The following is a 10,693-nucleotide window of genomic DNA, read 5'->3' as shown; positions in this document are numbered from 1 at the left end:
TCAGGCTTCATAGTCATTATTGTGTGCTTGACATTCACCGGTGTCCTTGATCTGTAATAGGCTTTTGGACACCCTGATCCCCTCTCTCCCCTTTCGGGGGCCCTCACATAAACTTGATCTGACTCCAGCTTCCAGGTCAGGGCCAATCATGTACATAGTCAGGAGGGATGCAGGCAGCCCTTGGCCAGTCATTCAAGGGACTCAGCATAAGATCAGTCTTATTCTTGGCCTTGCTCTGATACTAGTAACTGTCTGGTGACTTCCTCTGCTTCACGTACTCAGTATTCCTTCCTTTATCCAGGAAGCATACCTGAGCACCTTCTGTCTGGCAGGGCCTGATGCAGTGGCTACTAAGGGGTGGGCTCTGTCTCTCAGAGATCTCTGCTTACCGCAGATGTTCTCAGCCTTAGCTGTAGTTTAGAAACCCTGGAGAGCTTTTCGAGAAATGTCGGTGCTCACTACCTCAGACCCATAGAATCAGACTTTCTGGGTGGCACTTGAGCATCTGAGTTAGGATCAGACCCCCAGGTGACCCCCCTGAGTTGCCTGGGGTAATGCCGCCAACCTGAGGAATATGTTTTCTTCTGTACCCAGACTAATGATTATAAGCCCTGAGATCTTCCTTGATGACTTCCCTGGATTCTTTAGGATTTGGGCGCAGTTTCCCTACTCACCACCCCTCCCTGCTGGGGACTTGACCCTCCCTCAAACCTCCCTGCTCCTGCCTGTCCACCTGTGACCATGGCTTTATCTTGCTCTGAGAGTCTCCATTTTTTAAGCTCTGTCACCCTTGCCAGATACTTGTCAAACTTTGTTGCAGTTATTTAATACTGGTCTATAGCTGTGAGCGACTTTACTTTCACTTATCCCTTTCCTGCATTGGAGAAGGAAATGGCAACCCACTCCAGTGTTCTTGCCAGGAGAATCCCAGGGACAGGGGAGCCTTGTGGGCTGCCAGCCATGGGGTCACACAGAGTTGGACACGTCTGAAGTGACTTAGCAGCAGCAGCATCACTATACTCCCTGCTAGAGCATGATCAAAGTTACCCCCGATCCCACTGTCAGGGAGTGGCAGAGCAAGGAGTCCCTCTCTCACCTGGCTTTAGCCCAGAACTCTTTGCTAAAGCATTAGGTTCTTACTGCTCTGTAGGAAGATGTCTGCAATCTATGAACACCTCCTCTGTCTCCCTTACTGTCCCTTATACTTGCTAGGCTTGCTCACAGCTTAGCCCTTGTCTTAGCAAAGACTTCTCAGGGACAGTTTTTTCTTTGCACACATAGCCACATGCCACATGATGAACTTGTTAGATATACCCTAGGTGTTATAAATAAATACCTCAGGGGTGTTTCAGGATCCCAGGCCTCTCCCAGTGGAGGTTCTGTGCATTTGTCTTGATGTTCAAGCCAGGAGGAGACCTGTAGGCACTGAATTGGGGTTGGAGAGGCTGCAATCCTTGGTTAGGGTCAGCAAGAAGAGCTGCCTTGATCACTTCCTTCAAACTCAGCAGGCCAGGGGATCAGCTCACTCTTCTTGGGGCTCAAGAGTCCTACGGCTCTTGAGGGGGCTCCAGAAGATCACCAACTAAGGAAAACTTCTAACATTAGTAAGTCCATAGGCCATCAGAGCTATAAGACACATTAGAGGTGTTGTGATTAAGTGCCCTTATTTTATGGAGAAGAAACTGAAGCCTAGAGAAAGCACCAAAATTATAGTGTGGAGTAACGCAAGATCATGAAATCTGAGGAAGAAACACTTAAGTCCTGGTTCTGCTACTTACTAGCTGTATTGTTGTTGTTCAGTTGCTAAGTCTTGTCTGACACCACAGACTGCAGTATTCCAGGCTTCCCTGTCCTTCACTATCTCCTGGAGTTTGCTCAAACTCATGTCATTGAGTCAATAATGCCATCCAACCATCTCATCCTCTGTTGCCCCCTTCTCCTCCTGCATCAGGGTCTTTTCCAGTGAGTCAGCTCTTCACATCAGGTGGTCAAAGTATTGGAGCTTCAGCTTCAGCATCAGTCTTTCCATTGAATATTCAGGGTTGATTTCCTTTAAGATTTACAAATTTGATCCCCTTGTTGTCCTAGGGACTCTCAAGAGTTTTCTCCAGCACCACAGTTAGAAGGTATCAATTCTTCAGTGCTCAGCCTTTGTACTTGACATAGCCTTGGGCCAATTAGTTAAGCTCCTTGAGCCCCATTTTCCTCCTCATCAAAATGGGAATAATAGATTTGCTGTGGATGTCTATTATAAGGAATAAATAATACATTATCTATGGCATTCCAGGTTCAAAGCCCATGTTCATTCTCTTCTTGCTGATGAGACTGAACAGTCATCCTTATTTCTCTTCTTTCCCTTTCAACTGGCGGCCTCCCCTTTGAGTCTTCAAGGGCTCTTCCTCTTTGTGATTTTGGTTATGTTGCTAACTAATTTAGGAAAACAAGGGTTAACTTCCCAGCCCAAGAGTTAGAAACTCGTTTATTTTAATATATGTAGTGTCATTTCTTTTCTTCTCCTCATATATCTCTCAAAGCAACAACTTCATTTTTCCAGCAGCATGGTAGACCTCCTCATTCTTCAAAGACAGCTATTAAAACAATCTCCCCAAACAGAAAACATCAGTGATTTCTGGGCTCCATTCCCATTGGCTGAAATGCCAAGAAGGAATTTAGTTCTTTTCCAAGTCCCATTCTGGTTCTCCGTAGGACTCCCAGTTAAGAAACTTCCTTTGGGATCATTTTCGGCATTGCGTGGGTACTGCTGCATGCATCCGGGGAATGAGAGCTGCCTGTTTTATGGCTTTGTTGTGACAGCGCCTTGGAGGGTGGGTGGTGGTATAGAAAGCTCATTGACCTGAGAGCCAGAAGCCTGGGTTTCAGCCCTGGCTTAGCCATTATCTAGGCATCTAGGCTGCTGACCTTGGGTGACCTAGTCCTTTCTCTTCCCTGGCTCTCAGTTTCCTCGCTTACCAAGCAAAGAGGTAAGGTGATCTGAAGAGTCCCTGCTAGCTCTGACATCACTCAAAAACTTCTGCTTGGCCTTGTTTTGTCCTCAGGCATTTGGGATGGTGCCCTGACCCTGATCCCTCTGATAGGTCATCTAGTTGTTACACCAAGATTTCCATCTGCTTAGGTCAGCTTGGAGTTGGACCTGCTTATCTGAATGCCCATAGCATCTTCCTTTGCTTTCTAGCAGCAAACTGTTATATGTCTTACTCTGACTCAACCTCTCTTTAAAGGTATTCACATTTTGAAAGGTAGTTACTTTGAAAGGTGTCACCTTATACAAATACTTGTATGGTGGTGATGAAATTTCAGCCTGTGTCTTATTCTCTCTCTTCTAAAATAAGCCCCCAAATTTTTCTTCACTTCCATCTTAATAGGCCTGTAATTTTATTTTGAGGACATAATAAGATACTCAGTATTTTCAAGATTCATTCACTCAATGAATGTTTGTTGAGTATATATTATGTGCCAGTCCTTGTTCTAGGTGCTGGGATACACGGAAGAGCAGAGTGACTAGATCACTGACTTTATGGGGAGTAGAGGAACGAGACAGAAAGCAATGTCAGCAGGCTGTGTGGAGCACTGGTGTAAGGACTAAGGAGAAGAATAAAGTAGGCAAGGGGGACAGGAAGGGCAGCAGACAGAGTGACATCTTTAGATTAGGTAGCTAGGGAAGGGCTCACTAAGAGGTGACATTTGGGAAAAAAAAGATGAAGAAACTGTAAGGGGAAGGGGAAGGGCATATGAAGGCCCAGAGGTAGGAGCAGCCTGGAATGCTGAACCACGAGGAGGCCAATGTGGCTGGAATGCAGTTCAGGCTTAGTAGCCATTACTAAGTGGGAATGGGGTGATGGATTCAGAGCACAGAATCCATATAGGTCATTATCAGGACATCGGTTTTTAACTTAAACAAGATGCCACTGGAGGGTTTGAGCAGTGGGGTGATGTAATTCAGTTTACTGTCACTGTGTCGAGAATGACCACAGAGGAATAACAATGAAAAAGGAAAGATTAGCCAGGAGGCTGGTGCAACAATCCAGCAGAGAGGGGATAGTGGCCTGTTCCAGGGTGGGGACCTGTAATAGGGTGACAGCAACTGGGATTGAGTCTGGCTATATTTTAAGATAGAGCTGAGAGGGTTTGTTGATGACTCAGATGTGGGGTCTAAGAGAAAGGGGAGTCAAAGACACCCTAAGATTTTGGGCCAGGTCATCTGGATCTGGAAGAGTAGAGCTACTGCTTTCTGAGACAGGGAAGGCTGTGTGAGGAACAGATGTGGGGGCCATATCAGGAGCTTGACTGTGGACACATGAAGGTTGAGATGCTAAAGGCATCCTGTTGGATATTGAACACAAGAAACGCCAAGGCAGGTGAATGTTCATACCTATTGTTCCGACGCAAGGACCAAGCTAGAGATACAAGTAAAGTCATTAGCATTTCCACCATATTAAATGTCATGAGATTAGATGAGATCCCTGAGGGAGTGAGAGCTGAGAGTACAGAAAGGAGGCCCAGAGACTGAGTCCCGGGCCTGTCTGAGTATAGCGGCTGGAAAGAAGGAGACAACCTCGGGGACTGTGGAAATTGAACAGAGAGTGTGAACCACTTGAGTTTTCGGAACTATCAGGCGGCAGAGCTGGCTCTGGAGCCCGAGTCTTCAGGGTCAGGGTCCAGGGCTCTTCCCATGAGTCTAAAGTGCCTTCTCTCCCAATGGCACCAGCTTACTCCTTGGATTGGAATCCTGCCCACGTCCTCTGCGTGGGGTGTGTTGTTTCAGCAGGTTTGAGCTGGACGTGGATTTGTGTCTCTGTTTTTTTCTTTTTTTTAAAAGCATTTCATAATGTTGAAATGCACTGAAATAAAAAGACATAATGGGAGGCCTAGATTGCCAACATGGATTTGGGCCTTGGACATACAAACTCAGACCAAAGGGAGTTGTTGTTGGAAAGATTCCATTGTCTGAGATCCTGTCAACAGGTCTGGGCCACATGTGAGTGTTTAGTGGGCCTGGGTTAAATAAGCCAGATAATCCCAGAAGATGGGCAAGACGGAATAGTGGCATAGGATGAACAGTTCAGGGGGAGGTGAGACTCCGCACAGTAGGTCAGCATTTCTGAGACCCCAGGCCTGCACTGCATCTATGCTGTGCCTTTTGTATCCCTGGGGCTTGTTCTGTTTGGTGCTGGCCCATTGGCATTTTACTTTGCAGAGTCTTCCCCTGGGACTGGAGGATATTAGAGGAAGAGCTCTGTTCCCACCCACACTAATCTGTTCATCATTCTGCACGCTCGTCCTGGGCACAGGCCCAGTTTGATACATCTTCCCCTTGTCATAACACTGTTTTGTCCTAACTCCCCTTCCTCACAGGGGCCTCCTGTGGAGCCTTTGCCTAAATATCGGCAGGGTCCTGGCTCTTTTTCCTGTGATCAGAGGCTCATTGCTGAGAACTGAGCTTGTGTTTTTGCATACAGGAAACATTTTCCTTATCTTCTTGAAAAAAGGTCAGCACATACCAGACACAGGAGGGGGTCACAAAGGCCCTGTTTGTCTCTCTCTCTCAAGTTCAGAGAACGCCCTGGCTTTCTTTCTGGAGACTGCACTGATGCTGGAGGGTCACAGAAAGTCCAGGGACCTGAAACAATGACTGCCTTTGGGTTTTGGCCTCTGCTCTTTCCCCTCTGTGCTCTCTGCTTATTCACTCTCAAACGTGAACAGAAGTTTGAACCTCTCTAAAGAGGCTCCTCAGGGCCCCTGGAAGCAGGTTCCTCTCCTCCCTCTTCTCGGCCTGCCCTTGTTCAGGATCAGGGGGTCCCTCGCCTGTTGTTCGGAAGCCATATTGAGTCTCTATCTTTAGGCTCTTCTCCCTCAGTTTACTCTTTGCAGTAAAGCTTGATTTTGAAAGATATAGCCGATCATGTCTCTCCTTGGTCTAAAATCCTCAGATTCCCAAAACCACACTGAGCATCCCAGCCAGGACTGCCTGAAGGTGTTCTTTTTTCTCCTGATTTCTCTGGCTCTCCAGGGACAATGGGCCGCTCAGTTTTCCCTGAACGTTCACTACCCTTCATCTCCCTGCTTTTTCACATACTGTGGTCCGGGGCTGGGATGCTTTCTTCTTCAGTTTGCAAAGTAAACGAACATGGTTCTTTCCAGGAAAGCACTAAAGCAGAATGTCTTAGTGATGGTGCTGCTGCTGAGTCAGAGCAGTTCTGGATCTAGGGCCAGAGCAGGAGGGTGTCTGCCTCACCTCTGCTTCCCACCGGGTGTGTGACCTGAGTCGAAGACCCAAGCTTGCGAAATACTCCAAAGTGTTATTATCTCCCATAGAACTATTTATATTGATCTAATTTAGTTTCCAATTTTTTTTCCCTGTATGTTAATTCATCTGATCTCACAACCCTCAGACAAGGGTAGGGCAAAGATTTTTCTGCCAGTTTGTAGATGGGTAAATTAAGTGAATAAGGAAGTCAACCAATGCTTGGATTACAACCTAAGTCTTTTGATTTCAAGACTCACTCTAGACCCAGATTGGCTACTGTTTCTGCTGCAAGAGGGGTACAGATTTTCCTTCCCTGATTCTTCCTTACTTTTACTTAAGGACTTCTTGGTGGTGATGATTCTTTGATTCTGTCACCTGGTAATGAGTTTAATTCATGGCAGAAGGAAAGTACGTACTCCAATTCAGAATAGGCTACTCATCAACCTGGTGCCATAGTCTCTGAACCAAACAATTGAACACAGGATCCAAAAAAAATAATAATAATAATAAAGTTTTTTCTGTTCTAGATGTGGATGAATCAAGAAATGTAACTTGGATATTGAAAGAGTGTCTTCCTGGAATATTTTGATAACTTACAGGAACAAAAGAACAAGGGATTTCATCAGAACTGACCTGAGAAGCCTAAGATGTGCTTTGGTGTCAATGATTTGATTTTCCCATCATAATCTCTCTCTCTCTCTCTCTTCATGGTACAGGGATCCTAACTGGATACAGAGAACTGTTGATACACGACAATGCAACTCACCAGAACCACCAGTCCATGAAAAACATACAAGCCAAATAGGATGCTTTGCCTCAATACAGATGTTTATTGGAACAAATGTGCAGTTACAGCTACACATGTTGTAGACCGACAGTTCCTGTTTCTAAAGAAATTGGGCATGATCACTATCGCTGATAACAACATTCCGTGGCACAGAATCATAGCTTTAGATATACTAACTATTCTCTGGGAGGTGAATTGTGGTTGCATAGAAGAGAGACCTCTTTAAGGGACAGTCATTTTGAAGTTGAAATTGGCTATATTTGGAGGTAGCTATGGTCACATGTTTAGGTGTGCTCAAGAATGAGGTCATAGAGTTAGACAGCATGGTCCTAACAGACCCTCCAACCCTCTGCTTCTATAACCCTGTGAGACATTTGGGTTTCTTGGACCTTAGCAGCAGTGCAGGGGCTGGTATATCTAGTAAATGGTCATAGATCAAGGGTAAGGTAAAGTCCAGCAGCAATAATCTAGATATCCCTTAGATAAGGATGCAGTTGCAATTGGAATAAACAAGATAAACTGGTCCAGCCAGAAATTGGCATTAGTACACAAATCTTGAGGCTGCTTCAAGTCCCAGAACTGCCTGGATGTAAGGAGAAAAGTTCTTCTAGATACTGACTCTGATTCCAGAGTCCGAGCACTGGTCTGCTGGACATGTCATTTTTATGAGAGAAGAATGGACATGTGCTCTTGTTGTTGTGTCTAGAAGGCCTCTTTTTGTCTTACCTGTAGGAATGCCCACCTTCTTCAAGGTGCAGCTCCAACACTGTCTCCTCTGAGATGCTTTCCTGATGTCCCCTCCTCCAAGGCCTGCATACAGGAATGGCCTTTCTTTCACATCCGTGCTGTTCTGACACATAGCACACAGTAGGGTTCATTCTGTCATGGTGGGTACTCGTGTAGGTGTCAGCTCTTCGTGCAGGAGCTCCTGGAAAGTATGAATCATGTTCCCCTCATCGTGGTGGTGCCCGTAGCAGTCGTGACAGCCTGGCGCAGGGGGGCGCTCAGGCAGTGCTGTGGAATGAGCAGGCCTGATGTTTGGAATGCTTTAGGGTTGCTCCAAAACTTTGCATTGTGATTCTTCTTTGGTGTCTAAAATAGAGCTCCAGTTTCCTTGACAAATGTCTGGTGGGACTGAGTATGAAGGCTGCCTTCTGTGCACAGAGCAAACAGCAGGGCACAGAGAGGTAGAACGACCTGCTCAGAGAATCCAAAACAGGCTGCAGGTTGCTGTCCCTGAGTGGGCAGCCTAGGGCTGAGTGTTCATAGGTTCTCATTCCTCAGTATCTTCTTTCAGCAAGAGACCTTGAATGACTCCGGCAGCTGCAGTGCAGGTCAAGAACTGAAATCTCCCATGAAGACCAACTTTGGAACAGAATTGAAGACAGAACAGAAGACAGGACTTGGAGCTTCTGATCCCTTGAAGGGCTCACATCTCAGAGTTCTGGAGGGGAGGAGGACCCTGGAATCTTCCTGAGAGAGAAGGTGGCTCCTGAAGGGAAGAGGCATTCTGCTTGGGAAGATTTTATGATCCTGCAGGGCTGGGGTGTTCTGGCTGAGGAACAGGGGTGAGGAACCAGGGGAACGGTGCTTGGGGTCAGCTCTGGACACAGGGAGGGAGAGTACAGGGGCCTGAGTCTGGCCTCCCAGGGCCTACCTCATGCCAGTTTCCCAGGAAGAAAAGGAGGTGGGCACCTAGAGCAGAGGCTCTGCTTAGGAATAAGAACAGGCCCCTAGGCTTGCACTCTGCCTGCGCTACCTCCTGGGGAGCCAGGGTGTGGTGCACGGGGTGGGTGTTGCAGCAGCAGCAAGATTTGGTCTGCATCAAAGCTCTACTGGGTTCTGGTGGCTCAAGTGGTAAAGAATCCGCCTGCAATGCAAGAGACCCGGGTTCAGTTCCTGGGTCAGGAAGATTCCCTGGAGAGGGGAATGGCTACCCACTCCTGTATGCTTGTCTGGAACATCCTATAGACAGAGAAGCCTGGTGGCTACAGCCCACGGGGTCACAACGAGTTGGACATGACTGAGTGACTAACACTTTCACTTCAAAGCTCTACTGGGCCTTTTTGACCTTTTGGTAATTTTGGCTTTAACTCATCTCATCAAGGAGAAATGGCTTTGTTGGATCGTTGACTGTCAGAGCTGGGAGGGTCTTTGTTGGGATGAGGGGAAGGGACTTGCATAGAGTCACAGGGAGCTGGGGCAGAGCTGGTTCCCAGTCTCCCCTCTCCCTGTCTCTGCTTCTCTCAGGCACTCTCACAGTTCAGTATCCAGCTCAGTCATAAGTGCATCGCTATGGGACCTGATGAGAGACTCAGATTGTCTCTTTTACCTTTCCATGGAGAGGGGTGCGAACTGGGGTTGGGGAATGCGTGGCAGCAAAGAAGCATAGAGCGTTTGGGGGCAGGCGAAGGCGATGGTCAAGGTTGAGGGGACAGGTATACACTTGATCAACCCTAAGGCCCAGCCAGGATTTATAAGGAAACGCAGTGTGCCTGAACACACTGGCCTTCCACTAAGTCACATTTATTGAGCACTTAGTTTATACCTGCACTGTGCTAAGTGCTATAAAATAAATTTGATCTTCATTATACTTTTCTGAGGAGGTAAGGAAGGCCATTTCCATCACTGGGATGAAGAAACTGAGGCTCAAAGAGGTGAAGTCACCTGTCCAGTGTTGCAAAGCTAGTAGGTGATACAACCTGGGTTCTGATCATTCTGTTACTCTGCTTCTTTAAGGAGAGGGAGAAGGTGGCTGAGATGCCCCCTTAATTGGTCAGTAATAGGTGGGCTGAATGAGGTGTGCGTAGGGTCAGGGACGTCTGGCATCAGATAATTATCCTCTGCTGCTGACTGACCATGGGCAGGTGAGGCAGAGGGTGAGGAACTGAACTCAGTCGCTCATGCCGGTGACCCTCCGGATCCAGTCCTTGTTGTAGAAGATGTACGAATACACTCCGTAGCGGTCCTTCTTTCCGCAGTCCACGCCCCAGGACACTGTGCCCACCAGGTACCACTGGCCTCTCTTTGTATCCAGCGTCACCATGGGCCCTCCAGAGTCACCCGCACAGGCATCCCTGCCCCCTAGAGGAAGAAGTGATGCGGGTTAAGTGTCCCCTTCCCTAGACCCAACTCCAGAGGCCCCTCCCTCTCCCTACAACTGACGTGTAGTTCAGAGAATTTGACACCAGGGGGCGCAGCAGACCGTTGGACTCAAAACCTGGGCTCAGGGATGTCGGGCCTCCTCCTACCTCCGGGATTTTAGAAAGTGTAGGTTCAGGACTCTCGGTTACACAGGGGGAAACCTGGGCTGAGGGAAAGGAAGTATGGAAATCCCTTACGTAGCACACTTTTCTCTGATGTAACTTCTCCAGTGGAGTCTTTCCTCTCCTGATCTTCCTCCCCGTCCCCTGCCTCGTTCCTCCCCTTCCTGTTCAACCTGCCAGCTCCAAGGTCTGCAGGGCGCCCTTTGCTGGGCTTGGTGCCCCTCCCTGGCTGGTGGCGCCCTGCCGTAGGCAGGCCTCTTGACTCACCTTCCTTCTCCCCAGCACAGATCATGTCTCTGGTGACCTTTTTCTTCAGTGGAGCATAGGCCTCCCGACAGATGTGGTAGTCAACAATTGGGATTTCGATCTGGAACA

At 47.7% G+C, this 10,693-nt stretch overlaps 1 protein-coding gene across 4 annotated transcripts in view; it reads right to left on the bottom strand.

Annotated features, from left to right (window-relative positions):
* Nucleotides 1-7,072: 7,072 nt before the first annotated feature.
* The window catches only part of MASP1 (MBL associated serine protease 1), a 66,632-nt gene continuing 63,011 nt past the window's right edge, over nt 7,073-10,693 (bottom strand). For 2 of the 4 annotated variants that reach the window (XM_060419467.1, XM_060419473.1), the window contains one exon: nt 7,073-10,685. In XM_060419467.1, coding sequence (XP_060275450.1) covers nt 10,329-10,685 — 357 coding nt within the window. In that variant the 3' untranslated portion in view covers nt 7,073-10,328. The remainder of the gene's footprint in view (nt 10,686-10,693) is intronic. The other 2 variants (XM_060419470.1, XM_042233319.2) reach the window with 2 other exon arrangements.

Source organism: Ovis aries, chromosome 1 (assembly GCF_016772045.2).
Source record: "Ovis aries strain OAR_USU_Benz2616 breed Rambouillet chromosome 1, ARS-UI_Ramb_v3.0, whole genome shotgun sequence".
NCBI classification, from domain to species: Eukaryota; Metazoa; Chordata; class Mammalia; order Artiodactyla; family Bovidae; genus Ovis; species Ovis aries.
Note: the sequence above shows the minus strand (reverse complement) of the source record. Positions and strands in the feature narration are given on the sequence as shown.